The 25,431-nt window shown below is 47.2% G+C and overlaps 1 protein-coding gene and 1 pseudogene across 2 annotated transcripts; both read left to right on the top strand.

The window, feature by feature from the left end:
• Nucleotides 1-439: 439 nt before the first annotated feature.
• Nucleotides 440-22,722, top strand: GFRA3 (GDNF family receptor alpha 3). 2 transcript variants are annotated; one of them, XM_004042583.5, is made up of 8 exons: nucleotides 440-736; nucleotides 10,535-10,822; nucleotides 15,434-15,526; nucleotides 17,121-17,433; nucleotides 20,932-21,035; nucleotides 21,192-21,326; nucleotides 21,717-21,805; nucleotides 22,035-22,722. In XM_004042583.5, the coding sequence occupies exons 1-8, from the start codon at nucleotides 637-639 to the stop codon at nucleotides 22,122-22,124; spliced, it is 1,212 nt and encodes a 403-aa protein (XP_004042631.2). In that variant the 5' UTR covers nucleotides 440-636; the 3' UTR covers nucleotides 22,125-22,722. The 2 variants fall into 2 exon arrangements, with proteins under 2 accessions (XP_004042631.2, XP_063562871.1); XM_063706801.1 differs by lacking the exon at nucleotides 10,535-10,822 and having other exon boundaries at nucleotides 517-736.
• Nucleotides 7,326-8,087, top strand: LOC109026796 (ubiquitin-ribosomal protein eS31 fusion protein-like; annotated as a pseudogene).
• Nucleotides 22,723-25,431: the final 2,709 nt, after the last annotated feature.

Here is a 25,431-nt window from a genome sequence, read left to right as displayed (position 1 = left end):
CCCCCAGCAAAGCCATTCCACCTGTCTGCGACCCATCTTTGCAGCATCTTGAGCTTAATAACCACCCAATCTTACCCTAGAAGACGCTTAAGAGAGGAAAAAACGAGATCATAGATGTGCAAATTCTAAGAAAAATACTAGAAATGCAAGTGCCCTTGTGTTGGCTTGTTCAAGTTTTGTTACAAAATCTCTTTTGTGGTGGTGTCTGTTCTTTGATGTGTGGGTGAATGGGATCCAGAAAGTGAGAAAGGGTGCTTTTCTTGGAGAAATATTTGGTTCTCCTAGATGGCGAGTTTCCAGCGGCAGCTTCCACAATGTCTTGCTAGTCGAACTTGTCAGACAGCAGGTGGGCCGCCTCGGGAAGAGCAACCTCTTCCGCGCCAAGCCCGGCGGCTCCCGGGGCGCCGGCCCTCCCTCGCCCCCACCCCCGCCGTCCCTCGGACCAGCGCTGGAGGCGCGTGGTGTGGACGCGCGCTTCGGAGTTGGAGGGCGGCGCCCAGGACCCTGGTGGGAGAGTGTGTGCGTCGCGCTGGAGGGCGGGAGGCGGGGGTGGGAGGTGCCGGTCGAGGGAGCCCCGCTCTCAGAGCTCCAGGGGAGGAGCGAGGGGAGCGCGGAGCCCGGCGCCCACAGCTCGCCATGGTGCGCCCCCTGAACCCGCGACCGCTGCCGCCCGTAGTCCTGATGTTGCTGCTGCTGCTGCTGCTGCTGCCGCCGTCGCCGCTGCCTCTCGCAGCCGGTGAGTGTCGGAGCGCGCACCGGCCGGGGGTACAGTGGGAGGGGGAGGCGAGGTGTAGGCGAGGCTCGGGGCACCTGTCCGGAGAGGGCGCAGCAGCCGCCCGGTGCATCCGAGCCGAGACAGGGGAACTGGAGCAGGAAGCCCAGGGTGCCTGCAAGGGGCTGGGGTCACACCTAACACAGTGTACGAACTGAGATAGACTGAGTGCCAGCAATGGCCTGGCCACCCAAGCATCTCCTCCTCGCCCCTTTTCCCCCCACCTTCCCTCTTTTGAGGTAGGTCTACACAGTCACAGAACAACCCACAGCCAGGTCACTACCAAGACAGCGTCTATAAGAGGCGGGGAGAATCAGATCAGAAACAGAGTGTCATTTGCTCCACGTGGGCTTTAACTCTTCCACCTGCTTTAAGGACTGAGGAAGAAACTAGGTACAGGTGAAGAAAAAGAAGTTCGTTAAAACTGACTTGTTTCATGACCTTCTACAATAGCAGGCCTTGCAAGCCGTCTAGCACGGTGGCTTGCCCCTTGGATAATAAATAATCCACAATAGATGTTTTGTAGATGTAGTTCAAGGCCTGGTTTTAGAACCAGGCCACTCCCCCAAGGAAGAACAGCCTGGGATCCGAGATCCCTGGAAGGCCCATGGCCTTCGTGAGTGGTATGGGTGTGTGGAATCTTATTATGCGGCTCCTGCCCAGAGGCTAAATGGAGGGACTCCTGAGACAGAGAGACCACCACACTGCCCTGAGACCTCAGTCCACAACGCAGTGCTGTAGAAACGCTGCCTTGAGACAGATATGGAAGGAAGGAGGAAAAACCCTGGTCTGTCCACCTGCCAACATCAGTAAGTCAGGGCAGCAAGACATCACCAGTCTGATTTGACTGCCCAGGAAATTTCACTAATCCTAAAGGTTATGGCTGCATGTCAGGATCAGGGGAAAACATTAAACACCTTTCTCATTAAATGGTTTAATGAAGCAGTGTTGGTGACAGATCTATTTTCCACAGTAATACTTGACAGCAATGACATCTGGTTGAGTAGCCTCATTGAAAATCCATAAAACAGTCATCTAGGAGGTACCATGTAGAGCCAAGTGCTCTTCAAGAGCACAGACCAACAGAGGGCTTTGGGCGTGGAAAATATCACTGCTCAGGGCCTGCTAAAGCCAAGTATATAGGAGACCTCCGATTCATAGGGAAGTGGTGTCATGTACTGAAAATCATTCTGAAGTGGATAGGAGGCTGGAGTCCTGGGTTCTTGCCTTGACTTGGTCTTGACTTGCTACGTCCCCTGGTGCACATTACTTTTCTTTGTTCATCCAACTATAAAATGGGTACCTGAGTTGTGGGCCTCATTGATGAGAAACAAATGAGGATCTTGTGCCCTGAGGCATAGCCTGATCTGACCCATTCTGTAGCTACTCGTTCTCTGATGAGCCAAGAAGCAGAAAACAAAGTTACAAAACCAGGTTGCTAACAAGTCAATATGAAATAGACGTGGCAGTGGCTGCATAAATGAGGAGGTGGGGCAAGTAATAGAGAGTGGTATGGACTATAACAAGCTGGAAAAGGCATGACTTGTCAAAAGGGGGCAGTCATTACTCAACTCCACCCGTTACATGTGGGCCCAAGTGTTTCCATTTTTCAAGACAAATTGGAAATTAATAGTTTTATTTGAAATCTGATTTTTTTTTTTTTGAGACAGGGTATCAATCTGTCACCCAGGCTGGAGTTCAGTGGTGTGATTCCAGTTCACTGCAGCCTCAACCTCCCATACTCAAGTAATCCTTCTGCCTCAGCCTCCCCAGTAGTTGGGACTGTAGTAGTGTGCCACCACACCTGGTTAATTTTTGTATTTTTTGTAGAGACGGGTTTTTGCCATCTCGGATGCCCAGGCTGATCTTGAATCCTGGGCTCAAACAGTCTGCCCACCTTGGCCTCCCAAAGTGCTGCAATTAAAGGTGTGTGCCACCGCACCTGGCCTAAAATCTGATTTTTAAATGTTAGCCACTAATTACAACTTTAAGAAAATACTGGCTGGGTGCAGTGGCTCACGCCTGTAATCCCAGCACTTTGGGAGGCTGAGACGGGCAGATCACGAGGTCAGGAGATTGAGACCATCCTGGCTAACACAGTGAATCCCCGTCTCTACTAAAAAATAGAAAAAATTAGCCAGGCATGCTGGTGGGCGCCTGTAGTCCCAACTACCCGGGAGGCTGAGGCAGGAGAATGGCGTGAACCTGGGAGGTGGAGCTTGCAGTGAGCCGAGATCACGCCACTGCACTCCAGCCTGGGTGACAGAGCGAGACTCCGTCTCAAAAAAAAAAAAAAAGAAAATACTGTGAATGTGCAAAAAAAACCAACCAACCAAACAAACAAAACAACCAAACCACACACACACACACACAAAAAAAACCAGAAAAGAAAATACTGCCGGGCATGGTGGCTCACGCCTATAATCCCAGCATTTTGGGAGGCCAAGGTGGGTGGATTGCTTGAGCTCAGGAGTTCGAGACCAGCCCGGGCAACATGGTGAAAACCCATCTCTACAAAAGATACAAAATTAGCTGGGCGTGGTAGTGCATGCATGCAGTCCCAGCTACTTGGGAGGCTGAGGTGGGAGAATTCACCTGAGCCTGGGAGGTCGAGACTGTAGGCTGCAGTGAGTGGCGATTGTACCACTGCACTCCAGTCTGGGTGACAGAGATTAAAAGAAAGAAAAGGAAAGGAGAAAGAAAAAGAAAAAGAGAGGAATGGAACTATGCTGACTAAAAAAGACACATTTGCACACTGGATCAAATTATGACCTTTGCCCTGGATCAAGTCCTGTGTTTCACAATCCAGGAAACACAGGTTCCACCTTGTTGAGATGAAATTTAATGTGGCCCCCAAGTTCTTTGTTGAGATGAATGCCCCTAAATCCATCACTGCTCAAACTTGGTAAAGTGTCAACTAAGAAATTGTTTTCTTTTGAAAATGTTTACAACTCAATAGTTAGTACAGTTAAATATTTATGGCCGGGCACAGTGGCTCATGCCTGTAATCCCAGCACTTTGTTGAGGCTGAGGCGGGCAGATCACCTGAGGTCGGGAGTTCGAGACCAGCCTGACCAACATGGAGAAATCCCGTCTCTACTAAAAATACAAAATTAGCCGGGCATGGTGGGGCATACCTGTAATCCCAGCTAGTTGGGAGGCTGAGGCAGGAGAATCGCTTGAACCCGGGAGGCAGAGGTTGCAGTGAGCCGAGATCGCGCCACTGCACTCCAGCCTGGGTAACAAGAGTAAAACTCCATCTCAAAAAAAAAAAAATTATTTTTAGTCCAGTTACAGCAATAGGACTTGAATCTGCCACTTTTCTTTGTGTACTTACCACTTATTCAGTACCTACCGGAAGTAACATCGTAAACTTGTAGAAATTCCTCAATCTTTTTAAATCCATGTTCCCCTTTTGGTAAATATATAAAATCTCATACCTTCCTTAAATACTTTTTGAAATCTCAAAAGCTTTTTTTTCATCTTGTACATGTAAAATTATCAAATATGCTTTTTGGAAATACATATTTCCTAGAGAAATTCTGATATACTTTTTCTTTTCCATAGGTTATTGGGGTACATACAGGTGGTGTTTGGTTACATGAGTAAGTTCTTTAGTGCTGATTTATGAGATTTTGGTGTACCCATCACCCGAGAAGTATATACTGCACCCTATTTGTAGTCTTTTATCCCTTCCCCTTTCCCACGCTTCACCTCAAGTCCCCAAGTCCATTGTATCATTCTTATGCCTTTGTATCCTCATAGCTTAGCTCCCACATATCAGTGAGAATATACGATGTTTGGTTTTCCATTCCTGAGTTACTTCATTTCACTTAGAATAATAGTCTCCAATCTCATCTAGGTTGCTGCAAATGCTGTTAATTCATTCCTTTTTTTTTTTTTTTTTTTGAGACGGAGTCTGGCTCTGTCGCCCGGGCTGGAGTGCAGTGGCGTGATCTTGGCTCACTGCAAGCTCCGCCTCCCGGGTTCGCGCCATTCTCCTGCCTCAGCCTCCGAGTAGCTGTACAGGTGCCTGCCAGCACGCCTGGCTAATTTTTTTTTTTTTTTTTTTTTTTTTTTTGTATTTTTAGTGGAGACGGGGTTTCACTGTATTAGCCAGGATGGTCTTGATCTCCTGACCTTGTGATCCGACTGTCTCAGCCTCCCAAAGTGCTGGGATTACCGGCGTGAGCCACCATGCCTGGCCAATTCATTCCTTTTTATGGCTGAGTAGTATTCTATTCTATCACAATTTCTGTATCCACTTGTTGATTGACGGGCATTTGGGTTGGTTCCATGATTCTGCAATTACAAATTGTGCTGCTATAAACATGAGTGTGCAAGTATCTTTTTGGTATAATGACTTCTTTTCCTCTGGGTAGACACTCAGTAGTGGGATTGCTGGATCAAATGGTAGTTCTACTTTTTTTTTTTTTTTTTTTTTTGAGATGGAGTCTTGCTGTGTCACCACCAGGCTGGAGTGCAATGGCATGATCTCGGCTCACTGCAACCTCCGCCTCCCAGGTTCAAGCAATTCTCTTGCCTCAGCCTCCTGAGTAGCTGGGACTATAGGCACACGCCACCACGCCCAGCTAATTTTTTGTATTTGTAGTGGAGATGGGGTTCCACCATGTTGGCCAGGATGGTCTCAATCTCTTGACCTCATGATCTGCCTACCTCGGCTTCCCAAAGTGCTGGGATTACAGGTTTGAGCCACTGCGTCTGGCTTGTTTTTTTTTTTTTTTTTTTTTTTTCAGACAGAGTTTCACTCTTGTGCCCCAGGCTTCAGTGCAATGGCTTGATCTTGGCTCACTGAAACCTCCGCCTCCTGGGTTCAAGTGATTCTCCAGCCTCAGCCTCTCGAGTAGCTGGGATAACAGGTGCCCGCCTCCACACCTGGCTAATTTTTGTATTTTTAGTAGAGACGAGCTTTTGCAGTGTTGGCCAGGCTGGTCTCGAACTCCTGACCTCAGGTGATCTGCCCACCTCAGCCTCCCAAAGTGCTGGGATTACGCGGTGAGCCACCACGCCCAGACTACTTTTAGCTCTTTAAGGAATCTCCAGACTGTTTTCCTCAGTGGCTGTACTAGTTTACATTCCCACCAGCAGTGTAGAAGTGTTCCCTGATCACCACATCCATGCCAACATCTACTGTTTTTTGATTTTTTGATTATGGCCATTCTTGAAGGAGTAAGGTGGTATCACATTGTGGTTTTGATTTGCATTTTACTGATCATGAGTGATGTTGAGCAATTTTTCATATGTTGGCTATTTGTGTATCTTCTTTCGAGAATTGTCTATTCATGTCCTTAGCCCACTTTTTGATGGGATTGTTTGTTTTTTTCTTTTTCTTTTTTTTTTTTTTTTTTTGAGATGGAGTCTTGCTCTGTCACCCAGGCTGGAGTGCAGTGGCATGATCTTGGCTCACTGCAAGCTCCGCCTCCCAGGTTCACACCATTCTCCTGCCTCAGCCTCCCGAGTAGCTGGGACTACAGGAGCTCACCACCATCCTGAGTAGCTGGGACTACAGGCGCTCGCCTCCACACCTGGCTAATTTTCTGTATTTTTAATAGAGACGGGGTTTCATCGTGTTAGTCAGGATGGTCTCAATCTCCTGACCTTGTGATCTGCCCACCTCGGCCTCCCAAAGTGCTGCAATTACGGGCATGAGCCACTGCGCCCAGCCAACTGTTTGTTTTTTTCTTGCTGATTGTTTGAATTTGTTGTAGATTCTGAATATTAGTCCTTTGGCAGATGTATAGATTGTGAAAATTTTCTCCCACTCTGTGGGTTGTCTGTTTACTCTGCTGACTATTCCTTTTGCTGTGCAAAAGCTCTTTAGTTTAATTAAGTACCAGCTATTTATCTTTTTTTTTTTTTTTTTTTTGCATTTGCTTTTGGGTTTTTGGTCATGAAATCCTTGCCTAAGTCAAGGTCTAGAAGGATTTTTCCAATGTTATCTTCTATAATTTTTATAGTTTCAGTTCTTAGATTTAAGTTCTTCCTTTTTTTTTTTTTTTTTTTTTTAGATGGAGTCTCACCCTGTTGCCCAGGCTGGAGTGCAGTGGCACAGTCTCTGCTCACTGCAAACTCTGCCTCCTGGGTTCAAGCGATTCTCCTGCCTCAGCCTCCTGAGTAGCTGGGATTACAGGTGCCCGCCATCACACCCAGCTAATTTTTGTATTTTTAGTAGAGACAGGGTTTCACCATGCTGATCAGGCTAGTCTCGAACTCCTGACTTCAGGTAATCCACCCGCCTTGGCCTCCCAAATTGCTGAGATTACAGGCATGGTGGCCAGATTTAAGTTCTTAATCCATCTTGAGTTGATTTTTGTATAAGGTGAGAGATGAGGACCCAGTTTCATTCTCCTACATGTGGGTAGCCAATTATCCCAAAACCGTTTGTTGAAAAGGCTGTTCTTTCCCCACTTTATGTTTTCATTTGCTTTGTTGCCAAGATCAGTTGGCTGTACTGGGGCAAAACAAATCCCTGATGTTAGAGACAAAGATACTGCCTTTTCGATCCACCATCTGCAGTGGAGCCACCACCAAAATGCAGATTTTCATAACAACCTTTATGGAGAAAGCCATCAGTCTTGAGGTTGAACCCTTGGATACAAGGAAATGTAAAAGCCAACATCCAAGATAAGGAAGGAATTCCTTCTGACGAGTAAAGACTGATCTTTGCTGGCAAGCAACTGGAAGACGGATGTGCTTTGTCTGACTACAACATTCAAAAGCAGTCCACCCTTCTTGTGTTGAGACTTCGTGGTGGCCCTAAGAAAAGGAAGAAGTCTTAAACTACTCCCAAAAAGAATAGGCCAGGCACTGTAGCTCATGCCTGTAATCCCAGCACTTTGGGAGGCCAAGGCAGATGGATCGCATGAGGCCAGGAGTTCGAGACCAGCCTGGCCAACATGGTGAAAGTACCTCTCTACTAAAATTACAAAACCCAGCTCGGTGTGGTGGCGCATGCCTGTAATTCCAGCTACTTGGGTGGCTGAGGCAGGTCAATCACTTGAACCCAGGAGGCGGAGATTGCAGAGAGCTGAGGTCATGCCACTGCACTCCAACCTGGGCAACAGAGCAAGACCTGGTCTCAAAAAAAAAGGAAAAAAAAAAGCATAAAAGAAAAAAGGTGAAGCTGGCTGTCCTAAAATACCATAAGGCGGATGAGAATAGCAAAAATAGTCACCTTCGTCAGGAGTACCCTTCAGATGAATATGGTGCCGAAGTGTTTATGGCCAGCCACTCTGACAGACATTATTGTGGCAAACGTCTGACCTATTGCTTCAACAAACCAGAAGACAAGTAAAAGAAATGAAGACAGGCTGGGCGCAGTGGCTCACACTTGTAATCCTAGCACTTTAGAAGGCCAAGGCGGGTGGATCACTTGAGGTTAGGAGTTCAAGACCAGCCTGGGCAACATGGTGAAACCCTTTCTCTACTAAAAATACAAAAATTAGCTGGGCATTGTGGTGGGTGCCTGTAGTCCCAGCTACTCGGGAGGCTGAGGCAGGAGAATCGCTTGAGCCCAGGAGGCAGAGGTTGCAAGGTTGCAGTGAGCTGAGATTGTATCACTGCACTCCAGCCTGACTCTGACTCAAAAAAAAAAAAAAAAAAAAAAAAAAAGAAAAGAAAAGAAAGAAAAAAAAAGAAATGAAGATACTGGTTTACTTGGGAGCACAGTGACTGGAAGAGGGCTTCAGGGTTACTGATAATGTTCTATTCCTTTATCTGGAGTCTGGCTACACAAGTGTATTCAATTTGTGAAATTCACTGAGCTATACATTTTTGATTCATGTACTTTTCTGTGTTACACCTCAACAAAAAGTTTATTTCCAAGGAAGATGTACAAATGGCTAACAAGCACATAAAAATATGCTCAACATCCTTAGTCATTAGGGAAATGCATATGAAAGCCTCAATGAGATACCACTTCATGCTCACAAGGATGGTTATAATTTTTTTTAATGGAAAATAACAAGAGTTGGCAGTATGTATAGAAACTAGACTCCTCGTACATTGCTGATGGGAATGTAAAATGGTGCAGCTGCTGTGAAAAACAATTTGGCGGTTCCTCAAAAAGTTAAACATAGAATTACCGTATGACCCAGCAATTCCATCCCTAGGTATGTATCCCAAAGAACAAAAAACAGGTGTTCAAACAAATACTTGTACATGAAATGTTCATCAAAGCGCTATTCACAATAACCAAAAGGTGGAAGCAACCCAAGTGTCCATTAACTGAAGAATGGATAAACAAAATGTAGCATATCGATATAATGAAATATTAGTCATCCATAAAGAACAATGAGGTACTGGCTGGGTGTGGTGGCTCATGCCTGTAATCTCAGCACTTCGGGAGGCCAAGGCAGGCAGATCATCTGAGGTCAGAAGTTCAAGACTAGTCTGGCCAACGTGATGAAAACCCATCTCTACTAAAAATACAAAAATTAGCCAGGTGTGGTGGCATGTGCCTGTAGTCCCAACTACTCAGGAGGCTGAGGTAGGAGGATAGCTTGAACCCAGGAGGTCAAGGCTGCAGTGAGCTGTGATCGCGCCACTGCACTCCAGCCTGGGAGATAGAGCAAGACCCTATCTAAAAAAGAAAAAAGAGAAGAAGGAGAAGGAGAAGAGAAGGAGAAGGAAGAAAGAAGAGGGAAGAAGGAGAAGAGTTGATGGTGGCTTGATCTAAGGAGGTAGTGACACACATGGAGAAAAGTGGGCAGATTCCAGATGTGTTATGGAGTTGACAGGACTTGCTGAATTGAACACAGGCTGTGAAAGAAGGAGATGAATAAAGGCGCGGTGGCTCACGCCTGTAATCCCAGCACTTTGGGAGGCTAAGGTGGGCGAATTACCCGAGGTCACGAGTTTGAGACCAGCCTGACCAACATGGAGAAACCCCGTCTCTACTAAAAATATAAAATTAGCTGGGCGTGTGATGGCGCATGCCTGTAATCCCAGCTACACGGGAGGCTGAGGCAGGAGAATCGCTTGAACCCGGGAGGCGGAGGTTGTGTTGAGCCAAGATCACGCCATTGCACTCCAACCTGGGCAACAAGAGCGAAACTCTGTCTCAAAAAAAAAAAAAAAAAAAGTTCTCCTAGATTTTTATCTTTGAACAGCCAGTGAGATGATGATGTTCTGTTACCCCATGTTGAGCACCCTAAATCCTAGGATGCAGGGGCTTCCTTCCGGGCCGTGGAGGAGTCTTGGTATTTCTGAGTAAGAGACAGGGTCAGATTACCCTTTCTTTCCTTTTGGAATTAGCTCTCTACCCCAACCCCAGCCAGTTTCCACCTTCAGGTATTTTTAAATGATTTTTAATGGGAGACTCAAAGTTATTGCTGACTCCCATTTAGCACTCCCTTGTCCATTCTCAACTCTCTGGTTCTGATACTAGCCCTGCCCATGGCATGGCTCTGCCTGGGGCCCCCTTCCTCTGTGCCTGTCAGGGTCATCAGGCTCGCCTTCAAACAACTATTCCCTTCGCCTCCCTGAAGGCTGAGCAGCCTCTCTGCAAACCCCTATTTCTTGTTGGGCCTGGTCTGTTCTGTCCGGACTGTGGCAGCTGCAGACTATCCAGTCCTGCTGGGCTTCTCTCTGTCTCCACACTTATTCTTAAAGGCCTTTTGTGCTACCCTAAGACTTTCACAAAGTTTCATCAGGAATATCCCTCTCCCAATCTCATGACTTGGTATTCCCAGACAGCTATTCTAATCTTACGTGAGCCTCACCTGGTATCTCCCTTTACAGGAGATCCCCTTCCCACAGAAAGCCGACTCATGAACAGCTGTCTCCAGGCCAGGAGGAAGTGCCAGGCTGATCCTACCTGCAGTGCTGCCTACCACCACCTGGATTCCTGCACCTCTAGCATAAGCACCCCACTGCCCTCAGAGGAGCCTTCGGTCCCTGCTGACTGCCTGGAGGCAGCACAGCAACTCAGGAACAGCTCTCTGATAGGCTGCATGTGCCACCGGCGCATGAAGAACCAGGTTGCCTGCTTGGACATCTATTGGACCGTTCACCGTGCCCGCAGCCTTGGTGAGGCTCCCATTATACAGTGGACTAAGCTGGGGAAGATGGCTCTTGGGGGTTGTTTTTTAATCCTGCAGGATATGGGCCACATGGTAGATTCTGAGGAGGAGGATAATGAAGCTCTGCATTTGACATCAGGAAAGGTGGAGGGATAATGCTGGGATCTCCTTGGGGCCCCATAACACTGCCCTCTCTTCTCCCTACTTCCCCCTTTCTTACCTGGCAACATGTCAGTTCCCACTTAGCAGAGCTGTGAACCAGGCTGAGGCCCAACCTGGGGAGTTCCTGGAACAGCGGGTATGGACAGGAGATGGGAGAAAAGAGTCTTAACCCATAAATAGACTCCAAATACCAAGTTCAGAGAGATGGGGAGGTAACATCTTGGTCCAGCCTTTAACAGAAAGAATACTCATTAACCAGCCAGGAGATGTAAGAGAGAGAAGGCACAGAAAGAGCCAAAGAGGAGCTGCCTGTCACTCTTTCCATAGGCCCCTTATTAGTCAGCTTTTTCCGGACTATGTTGCTGTAACAAAACAGTGACTTGCAAAACAAAGGTTTAATTCTTGCTCATGTTCTGTATTGGCTCTTTCATGGGCCTTCTTCATTCTGGGATCCAGGCTCAAGGTGCAGCCTCTGTCTGGGATGTTCCCTTCTCGTGGCAGAAGGAAATGAGCATTGGCAGAACCACATGATGATTTTTAAAGTTTCTGCTCAGATCTTATATACACTACGTCTGCTTACATTTCATTGAGAGAGCAAGTCACATGGCCAAGCCTGACATCACTGGATTGAGAATTATACTTCTTCCACAGGGAGACACCAAAAATCACATGGCAATAAGTGAGGATATACAATCTTACAGGGAAGGCAAAGAATGATTGGAAACAATAATACAATCTACCATTGTCAAAGTATTCATTTCTCTCCCTTCTGCAAGTAAAATACACCCACCTATTTTCCATGGAAGATGCCCTAAAAGCTCTGTTCAAACCTGACATCAAGCCGGGTGTGGTGGCTCACACCTGTAATCCTAGCACTTTGGGAGGCCAAGGCAGGCAGATCACTTGAGTTCAGGAGTTCAAGACCAGCCTGGCCAACATGGTGAAACCTCATCTCTACTAAAAATACAAAAAATTAGCTGGGCATGGTGGTGGGCGCCTGTAATCCCAGGCTACTTGGGAAGCTGAGGCAGGAGAATCACTTGAACCCGGGAAGCAGAGGTTGCAGTGAGTCGAGATTGCGCCAATGCACTCTAGCCTGGGCAACAGAGCGAGACTCTGTCTCGAAAAAAACAAGCAAAAAGCAAACAAACAAATAAACAAACAAACATGACATCAGGCTTCAAGTCTAGGATCTCATGATAGTTTCCAAATTGGGTCTGGATGTGGCTCCCCTTAATCTAAAAACTTATGAACTAAAAAGACAAGTCATCTGCTTCCTATACGTACTCAGCATATAACGGAACAGGGTCAGGATAACCACAACAAACATTCTCAGAAAGGGGAGGAACGGGCATCTAAGTGTGGTGGCTCACACCTGTAACTTCAGCAACTTGGGAGGCCAAGGCGGGAGTATCCCTAAAGCCCAGGAGTTCAAGACCAGACTGGACAACATAGCGAGCTCCCATCACTACAAAAAAATAAATAAATTAGCTGAGTGTGGTGGTGCACACCTGTGGTCCCAGCTACTCGGGAGGCTGAGGTGGGAGGATCGCTTGAGTCCAGGAGGTTGAGGCTGCAGTGAGCCATGATCACACCACTGCACTCCAGCCTGGGTGACAGAGCAAGACCCTGTCTCAAATAAATAAGTGAATGAATGAATGGGAGACACACAGCAGACATTGATTCATAGCAATTCTGAAATCCTGCTAGACAAATGTTGTAAGGGTCCTCTTCCTTGGGAATAGGGATTGTTCTTTAATAAGGCCCTGTTTTTACTCCATGGGAGTAGTTGCCCTATCCATTGTTTTCCAGAGCTCTTGGCCCAGCCCTCTGGAAAGGTCCTTCCTCTTTCAGTTTTCTCTTTGGCCACATTTGAAAAGGGTATTAGGGACTACATTCTCCCTGAGGACTGAGCTGCATTCTCAGCCTGCTTCCTGCCTGAGAAATGTTGGGGCATTTTAAGTCTCAAATAGTCACAGTCTCTTTTAATCTACACTGGTAGCTCTTTGTAGTACAACTCTCTGAAAACATAATTGCTGCTTATATCTTTGATTTCTATCATCTCATGTGCCTGTGGCCTTTCCCACAATTCAAGACATGCCTCTTTTTCTACACCTAATTAGAAGCACCTAGCCCTTATCAGGCTTCTGTGGAAGAGCCACTACTTTAGTCTTTTTTCCCTGAGTATATTTGTCCAACTGGCAGGACTTATTGGGTACCATCTTAATCGACTGAGAGATATCCACAAACAGTGTGATAGCCACATACCTCATTTGGTCTTTTCCCCAAGGCTGAGTTGTAATCAACCTTATCACTCAAAGCATTTTTTTTTTTATGTTTTATCTTTTACCTTATGAATACGAGAAACAGTGGCATTTCTTCTTCTTCTTTTTTTTTTTTTTTGAGACAGAGTCTTCCTCTGTTGCCCTGGCTGGAGTGCAGTGGCGTGATCTCGGCTTACTGCAACCTCTGCCTCCCGGGTTCAAGCGATTCTCCTGCCTCAGCCTCCTGAGTAGCTGGGATTACAGGCGCCTGCCACCATGCCTGGCTAATTTTTGTATTTTTAGTAGAGAGGGGGTTTCACCATGTTGGTCAGGCTGGTCTTGAACTCCTGACCTCGTGATCTGCCCGCCTTGGCCTCCCAAAATGCTGGGATTACAGGCATGAGCCACTGCGCCCAGCACAGTTGCATTTCTTAATCCTGTAAGTCCTGAAATTTCTAGATTATCTTTTCCTCCACATTTGGGAACTGGCCAATTCTTTTCTGAGCTTATATCTTGTAGTACCTCGCCAAATGCAGCCAATAGCAATCAAGACATAGTAAACTTCTGCTTCTCAGCTTCCCCTAACAGTACAAACTCCTTCAGCGTATAATCTTCCCAGTTATCACACACAACAATTTTACCAGATGCTTTGCCACTGCATAATGAAGACTGCCATCTTTCCAGCCCCCAGTAACAGCTTCCTTACCACCCATTGCCCAGTACCAAAGCCAATGACACACATTATATTATTTTATTACTGTAGCACTCCACTTCTAGGTACCAATTGCATTTTATTTTTGCTGTTTTTTTTAGTTGGAGTCTCACTTGTCACCCAGGCTGGAGTGCAGTGGCACAGTCATAGCTCACTGCAGCCTCAACCTCCTGGGCTCAAGTGATCCTCCCACCTCAGCCTCCCAAGTAGCTGGGACTATATGTGTGTGCCACCGGACCCAGCTAATTTTAAAATTTTTTGTAGAGATGAAGTCCTGCTGTGTTCTCCAGGCTGGTCTCAAGTTCCTAGGTTCAAGGAATATTCCTGCCTCAGCCTCCCAGTTGCATTTTTTTTGTTTTTTTTTAGATGGAGACTCACTGCCGCCCAGGCTGGAGTGCAGTGGCATGATCTTGGCTCACTGCAGCCTCCGCCTCCCGGGTTCAAGTGATTCTCCCACCTCAGCCTCCCAGGTAGCTGGGATTACAGGCATGCGCCACCATGCCCAACTAATTTTTGTATTTTTAGTAGAGATGGGGTTTCACCATGTTGGCCAGGCTGGTCTCGAACTCCTGACCTCAGGTGATCTACCCGCCTAGGCCTCCCAAAGTGCTAGGATTACAGGTGTGAGCCACCATGCCCGGCACCCCATTGCATTTTTAGTAAGAATTTGCTAGGTTATGCTATTGCAACAACCAATTCCCAAATCTCTGGCTTTCAACAACAAAAATGTATTTCTTGCTCATGTTACACATCTGCTGGAGGCTTCTATGAGTTGGCCTTGTCTCTGTTCTACTTGTCTTCTTCACTGGAAGATCCAGGCTGGTAGAGGAGAAAGAGTAGCAGCAGAACCATGTGAAGATTCTTAAAGCTTCTGCTCAGATGTGATTTACATCACTTCAGCTCACAATCCACAGACCAGAGCAAGTCACATGGCCAAGCCTGCCATCAGTGGGGTGAGGAAGTGTACGCCTCTCACAGGGGGTGTGAAAGTTACATGGCAACAGGTGGGGAAGTATAATCCTCCCAAGGGGTGGGGAACAAATAATTGGAAACAATAATACAGTTTACCACACTCCTTGTTCCCTGTTTTCTACTCCTCATCCTAATCACTTCTCTTTCCAAACTTCCTCAGAGGCTTCTCCCTGAATCCTCTTGCCTCCCTACACTGTGTGCTGAGCACCATCACGTAAGTGCGATTGTGCTCAGCATATTTATTTATCTCACTTATAGCATGGTGCTCAGCACACAGTGTGCTTAACAAATGGTAGTTCTTATTATTCCTATAGCTTATTGGTGGAGCCCAGCCTATACCTTACGGCCCTGCATTTTTCTCATCTTTGCACAGCTTGCAGCTGGTTAGGTAGAGGCTGTGCTTTTCCTTTTCTCCACAGGGCTTTGAGGTCTGAGCCAGCAGCTTCAGCCCCTCCAGCCTACCCCACCCTGGTCCTCAGCATTCTGGTGCTCCCCACCTTGTCTCTAGGTAACTATGAGCTGGATGTCTCCCCCTATGAAGACAGAGTGACCAGCAAACCCTGGAAAATGAATCTCAGCAAACTGAACATGCTCAAACCAGGTGTGGAGGGCAACTAGGCTCGGGAACCAGAGGCTGGGGCTGGACCCTGGAGGAAGGGTGGCTGGGGAGGGGCAGAAGTTGGGGGGCTTATAAGGGGAATGTTTCTAGCCTACCAGGTGACTAAGGAAGACTGTGTCAGGCTGGAAGTGTGAGCTCTGGGGCATGATCTGGTCTCACAGGGGTCTCCAAAGGACAGCAGTTATTAGGGAGGCATTTGAAGAGAGCCCATTAGGGCTCCCTGTTTCCACAAGGCGAGCCCCTGCAAAGGGCGTGGTGGGAGTGGCAGCAGCCCCAGGAAAAATTGTGCTGAAATGCAGTATTTACTTGCATTCAAGGCAGCTGGGAAAGTAGCCTTTTTGTCCCTGAAGACTAGGAAATTGCTTGTTTTCAACCATTCTAATGGGATGGGCGAGGTATTGGGCAGGAAAAGAGAGTGTGACTCTGCACGGGGTGACTCAGGGTGGGGAGCCATCAGTCTGGCAAGGACTGTGTTGCATGTTTTTCAGGAAAGTGAGGCTATGAGTTAATTGAGGAAAAACATACACACATGCACTCTCTTTTTGAGAAAGATGTGAGCTTTATCATTAGAATTAGAATTTTGAGAAAAAGGCATAGAGTTTCATGCATGAAAAACTCTAAGTGACAAGATCAGCAAATAACCTGTTGCAATTACTTGATTGCTGTGGCTGCTGGAATATTCTGTTAATAGAAATATCACCATAATTTCCCAAGATTCAGAGTATGGGGAACAGAGTATACATGAATCAATTAATGAAAGATGGGCAGGTGACATTAAAATGGAACAGGATAGGTGCAGACGAAGCCAAAACCAAACCAGAAACCTAAAATAGAATTTGGATGCATCTGTTTTGGACAGTTCTGAAAGTGCTTTAGAATGTTGCAGGTACTCTAGGTTATCATTTCTACCATCAGATCTCACAGCATAGCACTGAGGAAAGAGGTATGGTTATTTAAGCTTTCTGGCTGCTTGAATTCTAGATAAATGGGTGTTCGATGCATATAGATGATGATAGTGATTATTCTTATTATTTTATGTAGTCAAGATGAGGAGTTGTGCCGGGCGCGACGGTTCATGCCTGTAATCCCAGCACTTTGGGAGGCCGAGATGGGCGGATTACCTGAGGTCGGGAGTTCAAGACCAGCCTGGCTAACATGATGAAACCCCATTTCTACTAAAAATACAAAAAATTAGCCGGGCGTCGTGGCGCATGCCTGTAATCCCAGCTACTCGGGAGGCTGAGGCAGGAGAATTGCTTGAACCCAGGAGGCGGAGGTTGCAGTGAGCCGAGATCACGCCATTGCACTTCGGCTTGGGCAACAAGAGCAAAACTCCGTCTCAAACAAACAAACAAAAAAAGAGGAGTAGGATGGGGAAGGCCTCAGAACAGCAGGTAGAGTTTGTGGGGAGAGGGGAAGCCCTGGATTAGGAGGGGGTTTATTCATGACAGGCCTTCTTTTCCTCCTATATCCACTACTTTCTTGTCAAATCAGGGGTTTTCCGGGGTTCCTGTGGAACCTGGGGTGCAGGCGTGCAGAGGGCCCAGCCGACTGACTCCGTGCCCTTTCCCCCCAGACTCAGACCTCTGCCTCAAGTTTGCCATGCTGTGTACTCTCAATGACAAGTGTGACCGGCTGCGCAAGGCCTACGGGGAGGCATGCTCTGCGCCCCACTGCCAGCGCCACGTCTGCCTCAGGCAGCTGCTCACTTTCTTCGAGAAGGCCGCCGAGCCCCACGCGCAGGGCCTGCTACTGTGCCCATGCGCCCCCAACGACCGGGGCTGCGGGGAGCGCCGGCGCAACACCATCGCCCCCAACTGCGCGCTGCCGCCTGTGGCCCCCAACTGCCTGGAGCTGCGGCGCCTCTGCTTCTCCGACCCGCTTTGCAGGTGTGTAGTTTGGGAGGACAGGGTGGGCAGGGATGTGGCACACGCCACTCCTTCCTGGCCATGTTCCTGTGCTGAGCAGGGTCTGACCCTCCCAGGGAACCGTGGACCCACTGGCTGCTTCACGAAGTAGCTACCTTGGATATTTTGTGAAAGTCTTTTCTCAAAAAGAATATATGTCTTTTTTTTTCTTTGCTGTAAAACCTCAGGAAATATAAAAATGTATTTTAAAAAATCATTCAAAGTTCTATCACCTGAAGATAATCTATCATACTTTGGGAAGCATTTCCTTCTAGTCATTTTCTATCCAGATAACAAAAGTAGACATTCTGAGAATATATTTGTGCCTTACTTTTTTTCTCTTACGGCACATATCTCATAAGCATTTTTCTGTGGAGGTGGTGTGGAGTAGTGGTAAGACAGGATATGAAGTCAGACGGGTTTGAATTTAAATCCTGGGTCTCTGTGATCTTGAGCACAGCACTTAACCTAAAAATTCCATCACTAAACCTAAGGTTCCGTTTAGTCCCCTGTAAAAACTGGGATAATAATGCAGACCTCATGGGATTCTGGTGAGAGTTAAATTACATAATTTATGTAGAGTGGTGTAGAGTACCGGTGAAGAGTAAGTGCTCAATAAATGGTAGTGCTTATTTTTTTACTTACTGTCCTTTAAGAACTTTTTTCTTTTTCTTTCTTTTTTTTTTTTTTTGAGACAGAGTCCCCCTCTGTCACCCAGGCTGGAGTGCAGTGACACGATCTCGGCTCACTGCAACCACTGTCTGTCAGGTTCAAGCGATTCTTCTGCCTCAGTCTCTCGAGTAGCTAGGACTACAGGCTTGTGCCACCATGCCCAGCTAATTTCTTTATTTTTAGTAGAGATGGGGTTTCACTATGTTGGCCAGGCTGGTCTCGAACTCCTGACCCTGTGATCCACCTGCTTTGGCCTCCCAAAGTGCTAGGATTACAGGTGTGAGCCACCACACCCAGCCAAGAACTTGATTTTTAAATGCCTGCATTATATTCCATGTATGGATGCCCTACACTTTATTTAACCATTCCTCTATTGCTAGATATTTAGGTTTTTTTTTTTTTTTTTTTTTTTTTTTTGAGATGGAGTCTCTCTCTGTCATCCAGGCTGGAGTGCAGTGGCGCAGTCTCGGCTCACTGCAACCTCTGCCTCCCAGGTTCAAGCGATTCTCCTGCCTCAGCCTCCCAAGTAGCTGGGACTACAGGCATGTGCCACCAGGCCCGGCTAAATTTTTGTATTTTTAGTAGAGACGGGGTTTCACCGTGTTAGCCAGGATGATCTCCATCTCCTAACCTTGTGATCCGCCCGCCTCAGCCTCCCAAAGTGCTAGGATAACAGGCATGAGCCACCGTGCCCAGCAATTTTTTTTTTTTTTTAAGACGGAGTCTCGTTTTGTCACCCAGGCTGGAGTGCAGTGGTGCGATCTCCGCTCACTGCAGCCTCCGCCTCCTGGTTTCAAGGGATACTCCCCCCTCAGCCTCCCAAGTAGCTGGGATTACAGGCGCCTGCCACCATGCCCAGCTAATTTTTTTTGTATTTTCAGTAGAGACGGGGTTTCGCTGTGTTGGCCAGGCTAGTCTCGAACTCCTGGCCTCAGTTGATCTGCCCACCTTGGCCTCCTAAAGTACTGGTATTATAGGTGTGAGCCACTGCGCCCGGCCAGATTGTTTTTTTTTTTTTCTTCTTCTTCTTTTTTTTTTTTTTTTTTTTTGAGACAGAGTCTTGCTCTGTCACCCAGGCTGGAGGGCAGTGTTGTGATCTCGGCTTACTGCAACCTCTATCTCCTGGGTTCAAGCGATTCTCCTGCCTCAGCCTCCTGAGTATGTTGGGACTATAAGTGCACACCACAGTGCCCAGCTAATTTTTGTATTTTTAGTAGAGATGGGGTTTTGTCATGTTGGCCAGGCCAGTGTTGAACTCCTGAGCTCAAGTGATCAGCCCACTTCAGCCTCCCAAAGTGCTGGGATTATAGGCATGAACCACCATGCTTGCCCAACTCTTACTCTTTAATCTTTGTGCACTAATGTAGTTATTACTTAGGATGTGCTGCTACTAGTACCATTGCCAGATCAAAGGACATGGGAGATTGGTAAGGTATTTGATAGATTTGATAAATATTCTCTTCAGGAAATTTGAAATTCTGATCTGGCTTTCCTGTGTCTTCTCAGGACAAAACACTTACAAAATTGAAGCTATCATTCATTCAAGTGACATTTGTTGACAATAACCTTGGTTTGCAACTTGGTTCTCCTACTTAGTTCTTTGTAACCTTGGGCAAGTTACTTAACCTCTGAGACTACCACTTTCCTCATCTGTAAACTGTCTTATAGTCAGGGCTCTTAATAATCATAATACTAACATTTACTGAATAACTAAACACTTACTATGGGCTAGATACTGTTTTAAGTACTTAACATATATTAACTCATCTAAACCTCACAAGAACCCCAATAAGGTAAATCGACCCTTCTTTCCTTCCTTCCTTCCCTCCCTCCTTCCTTCCTTCTTTCCTTCCTCTCTCTTTCTGTTCTTCTCTCCTTCCTTCTTTCCTTTCTTCCTTCCTCTCTTTTTCTCCTTCCTTCCTCTCTCTCTCCTTCCTTCCTTCTCTTCTCTTCTCTTTCTCCTTCTATCTTTCTTTCTTTCTTTCTTTCTTTCTTTCTCTCTGTCTCTCTTTCTCTTTCTTTTTTTTTCTTTCTTTCTTTCTGAGACAGGGTCTTGCTGTGTTGCTCAGGATGGTCTCCAACCCCTGAGCTCAACTGATTCTCCCACCTCAGCCTCCCAAGTAGCTGGGATTACAGGCGTGAGCCGCTATGCCTGGCTTATGCATTCTCTTACTTCATCCTCACAAAAATCCACGAGGTAGTGCTGCTGTCATCTCTATTTTATAGTTGAGGAAACTGAGGTTAAAGAAGCTATCTGAGATCTCATAAGTAGGGATCGTGGAGCCCAAACTCAGAGTGAAATGCTATGGGTTCCAAGGAATGGTACATTTAACTGTTACAGGGGCACACTCCACAGAGGAAAGGCTCTGGGCCAGGCTCTGAAGGCAGAGGAGGATTTGGCACGACAATGGGCATGCCAAGCTAAGGGGGCATGAGGGAGAAGGCTGCAGGCCGGACCCTCAAGAGTGACTCTTGAAATTTTTCTGGCCAAGTGCAGTGGCTCATACCTGTAATCCCAGCACTTTGAGAGGCCAAGGCAGGTGGATCACCTGAGGTCAGGAGTTTGAGACCAGCCTGGCCGACATGGTGAAACCCCGTCTCTACTAAAAATACAGAATTAGCCAGGTGTGGTGGCACGTGACTGTAGTCCCAGCTACTCGGGAGGCTGAGGCAGGAGAATTGTTTGAACCTGGGAGGCAGAGGTTGCAGTGAGCCAAGATTGAGCCACTGCACTCCAGCCTGGGCAAGAGAGAGCGAGACATCATCTCAAAAAAAAAAACAAAAAGAAAGAAATTTCCCTTTTTCCAGATCACGCCTGGTGGATTTCCAGACCCACTGCCATCCCATGGACATCCTAGGAACTTGTGCAACAGAGCAGTCCAGATGTCTACGAGCATACCTGGGGCTGATTGGTGAGGCTGGGGGCATGTGTAGGGAACCCTATGTTGGCTAGGCCTGAGGGTAAGAATGCTCTGGAGATAAAGGATGTGATCCTGACATGGGTGGAAGAAGGTGGGAGCTAAAGTTAGGGTTAGCCTGGGCCTTGACTACCCTTTCCGTCTTCACAGGGACTGCCATGACCCCCAACTTTGTCAGCAATGTCAACACCAGTGTTGCCTTAAGCTGCACCTGCCGAGGCAGTGGCAACCTGCAGGAGGAGTGTGAACAGCTGGAAGGGTTCTTCTCCCACAACCCCTGCCTCAGTGAGTGTGCTGTACTTGCTCCCAGCCCCTGGGGCTGAGTCAGCTGGACTCAAGGGAAGGAAAAGGGTCAACTCTGTGGCCCAGGCTGGTTCCATCCATCTCCACCAGACAGAGCAGTTCCTAGCATAGGCTTTCATTGCCACAGCCCAGGCCTTTCTTCTGTCTCCCACTCCCTGAGAAACCTCCCACGCTACCTGTTCAACCTGTCTGGAACCCAGGGACATCTCCAGCTCAAGAAACAAGCAGAATGAGAGAGTATCCCACTTCCACCTCCCACCCACTTGCTCCCCTATAGCCCAGGGTCCCTGTGGCATTCCCTTTCCTTCCTTGGGAGCCTGAGAAATCTCCTGCCCCCATACGCTTCCAATGAGCCTTCTCTCCTCTCTTCAGCGGAGGCCATTGCAGCTAAGATGCGTTTTCACAGCCAACTCTTCTCCCAGGACTGGCCACACCCTACCTTTGCTGTGATGGCACACCAGGTAGGGCCTCCTCTGTTACACCCCTCAGACCTTTACTGGGCTGGCTGGGGAAAACCCAAACTAGGCAGACAAAGTGATAGAGGCGAGGGGCTGACCTCCTCATTGCCACAAATACTAGAGACCTCTAATGGATAACTCAGGGGAAGGGGAATACCTCTTGACTGAGGCTGAGGTAGTGAAAGGGCTGAAGAAAATCCCCTGAGCTAACTCCATTCCATTTCTTCCACAGAATGAAAACCCTGCTGTGAGGCTACAGCCCTGGGTGCCCTCTCTTTTCTCCTGCACGCTTCCCTTGATTCTGCTCCTGAGCCTATGGTAGCTGGACTTCCCCAGGGCCCTCTTCCCCTCCACCACACCCAGCTGGACTTGCAGCCCTCAAGGGGTGAGGAAAGGACAGCAGCAGGAAGGAGGTGCAGTGCGCAGATGAGGGCACAGGAGAAGCTAAGGGTTATGACCTCCAGATCCTTACTGGTCCAGTCCTCATTCCCTCCACCCCATCTCCACTTCTGATTCATGCTGCCCCTCCTTGGTGACCACAATTTAGCCATGTCATCTGGTGGTGAACAGCTCCACCAAGCCCCTTTCTGAGCCCTTCCTCTTGGCTACCAGGATCACCAGAATCTAATAAGTTAGCCATTCTCTATTGCATTCCAGATTAGGGTTAGGGTAGGCAGGACTGGGTGTTCTGAGGCAGCCTAGAAAGTCATTCTCCTTTGTGAAGAAGGCTCCTGCCCCCTCGTCTCCTCCTCTGAATTCCTCTGAATGGAGGATGGAAAACTACTGCCTGCACTGCCCTGTCCCCGGATCCTGCAGAACATCTGGGCATCAGGAGCTGGAGCCTGTGGGCCTTGCTTTATTCCTATTATTGTCCTAAAGTCCCTCTGGGCTCTTGGATCATGATTAAACCTTTGACTTAAGACTTTGCTCTTTTTCCATTTTCTCAAATTTTGAGTATCTGTAGAACTAGGGTGTTACAGATGAAAGAACACAGGCCAGGTGATGAGACACAGCAACCCTACCACCATGTGCTATATGACTTCAGGTATGTCTCCTAGCCTCTCTGTGTTCTTGACGTGGAGTTGGAAGAAAAAATAGCTTATGTGAGGCTGTGGACCCGGGATCTGTCCCAGCTCCAGCCATTTCTCGGATACTGCCTGGGATCTGCCACAGCAGCTGAGATGGGGATCCTTAGTCAACCACACCATTTATTGAACACCTGCTTGGGTTATTGGCCTGCTCCAGATCATAATGGGAGCCAGAGGAAAAGAGAGAGTGGTTCTTTTTTTTTTTTTTTTTTTTGACTCGGAGTCTCTATCTGTCGCCCAGTCTGGAGTGCAATGGCACAATCTTGGCTCACTGCAACCTCCACCTCCCAGGTTCAAGCGATTCTGCTGCCCCAGCCTCCCAAGCAGCTGGGACTACAGGCATGTGTCACCATGCCCAGCAAATTTTTATATTTTTATTAGAGACGGGTTTCACCATATTGGCCAGGCTGGTCTTGAACTCCTGATTTCAGGTGATCTGCCCACCTCAGCCTGCCAAAGTGCTGGGATTACAGGTGTGAGCCACCATGCCTGGCCCAGAGATTGTTCTTGATCTCAGGGAATTTGTAATCCTATTGGGATAAGGACACACCCACCCATGCAAAGTATAATAGTTCGAAGAATGTATTTATAGAACTCTGGACATATGTCTATTAATTGATTCACTCTTTCAATAAGCATCTGATGAATGCTGACTCTGCACGACACTGTTTTGTGTGCAAGAGATTCTGGCATAAAAGGACTCAGATCCTATGTTCAAACCTTTTACACACCACAGCAGGGAAGCAGACAACAGTCCATAAGAGCAGTGCAGTATGACGAGTGATATATAATAATTATGATAATCCTTTTTTTTTTTTTTGAGACAGAGTCTCGCTCTGTCACCCAGGCTGGAGTGCAGTGGCATGATCTTGGCTCACTGCAACCTCTGTCTCCCAGGTTCAAGAGATTCTCCTGCCTCAGCCTCCCAAGCAACTGGGATTACAGGCTCACGCCACCATGCCAGGCTAATTTTTTGTATTTTTAGTAGAGACGCAGTTTCATCATGTTGGCCAGGCTGGTTTGAACTCCTGACCTCAGGTGATCCACCTGCCTCAGCCTCCCAAAGTGCTGGGATTACAGGCATGAGCCACCGTGCCTGGCCCTAATTATGATGATCCTCATTTATGGAGCCCATACTGTGTGCCAAGTACTACTGTGCATTAAGCATGTGCAAATACATGCATTAATTCATTTAATCCTCCAGCAACATTTGAGTTTGTTAATCACAAGCTATTAATATGTGACCTTGGGCTTAACCTCACTGGGCCTTACTATCCATATCTGTAACATGGAAAACCATGGCACCCACCTCATGAGGAATGAGATAATCCATGTAAAAGCATTGTGGCTGACACACAGTAAAAACTCATAAAAGTTAACAATTGTGTGTTTTTGTAGAGAATTTGGACATTACAGACAATTCTAAAGAAGAAAGAAAAATCTTTAAGCTCACACTCGCAGGTGTCCAGACTGTTTCCTGCATGTCTGTGACCTTGAGAATCTATGGGCATGTATAGTGTTACATAAGTGGGGTCACACACTGGATAGCAAAGTGCAAGACACAGACATCGTTCAGCATCCATGAGTAGAGTTGAGCTATATCATTCTATTTGTCAGCTGCATGACATAAACTTATATGAATGCATATTCATACATGCATAGTTTATTTAACCATCTGTGTTGATGGATATTTTGTTGTCTTCCCATTCTTCTCTGAGCCAAGTTTAAGACAGTGAGGGAGGTGACTGTGGGTAGGATGTACACAAAGCTGCCAGAGTGGTGGGTGGAATCCATAAGTCTCTCTGTATACATTCTTGTATCCCCATAGCCTGCACAGCCCCAGGAAACGCTCAGCCAAGCTGCCTCCCTGAAAACTCCAGTGGGACACTGAGTTGACCTTCCTCCTTCCTTCTTCCCCTCCCAGGAAGATCTCTGAGCAGTCAAGCCCTCTCCATTTGCCCTGGCTCCATTAACCTAGGGCTGGGGGTGTGAATGGTACAGTCATTTCTTGCTAAGTACTTGAATTAGACTAATAGGTCATGTATGCTTTTCTCTGAAGAAGGTCCAAATTTCTGGTAAACAACCAGACCACTCTTCCAGCCCAGGGCCCAGAGCTAAGACCCTGGGTCGGGGTGCAGTGGCTGAACTGAAGCTTTTAATGGTGTCATGGCTGTCTGGGATGGTTAATGCCATTAAACTAGCTTCTGGGCAACAATGTGGGAAGGACTTTTGGCAGCAGTGGTAAATGGAGAGTGCTAAATTACGGGTCTCTCCATGGTTGGGGTGGAGCAGACTATCTCCTAAACAACTATCTCCAAATTCACCCAATCATTCATTCACCCAACAAACCTTTAACAAGCACTTGTCTTGTCCCAGGTCTTAAGTATTTTTACAGGAGATAAGATCTGGGCCGGGCATGGTGGCTCATGCCTGTAATCCCAACACTTTGGGAGGCCAAGGCAGGTGGATCACTTGAAGTCAGGAGTTTGAGACCAGCCTGGTCAACAAGGTGAAACCCCGTCTCTATTAAAAATAGAAATA

Source organism: Gorilla gorilla, chromosome 4 (assembly GCF_029281585.2).
Source record: "Gorilla gorilla gorilla isolate KB3781 chromosome 4, NHGRI_mGorGor1-v2.1_pri, whole genome shotgun sequence".
Classification (NCBI taxonomy): domain Eukaryota; kingdom Metazoa; phylum Chordata; class Mammalia; order Primates; family Hominidae; genus Gorilla; species Gorilla gorilla.
Note: the sequence above shows the minus strand (reverse complement) of the source record. Positions and strands in the feature narration are given on the sequence as shown.

Coding starts and splice junctions, on each gene's coding strand:
- GFRA3 (XM_004042583.5), top strand. CDS start 637: ATGGTGCGCCCCCTGAACCCGCGACCGCTGCCGCCCGTAGTCCTGATG. Junction 15,527..17,120: donor ACTGAACATGCTCAAACCAG/GTGTGGAGGGCA, acceptor CTTTCCCCCCAG/ACTCAGACCTCTGCCTCAAG. Junction 21,327..21,716: donor CTCCCACAACCCCTGCCTCA/GTGAGTGTGCTG, acceptor TCCTCTCTTCAG/CGGAGGCCATTGCAGCTAAG.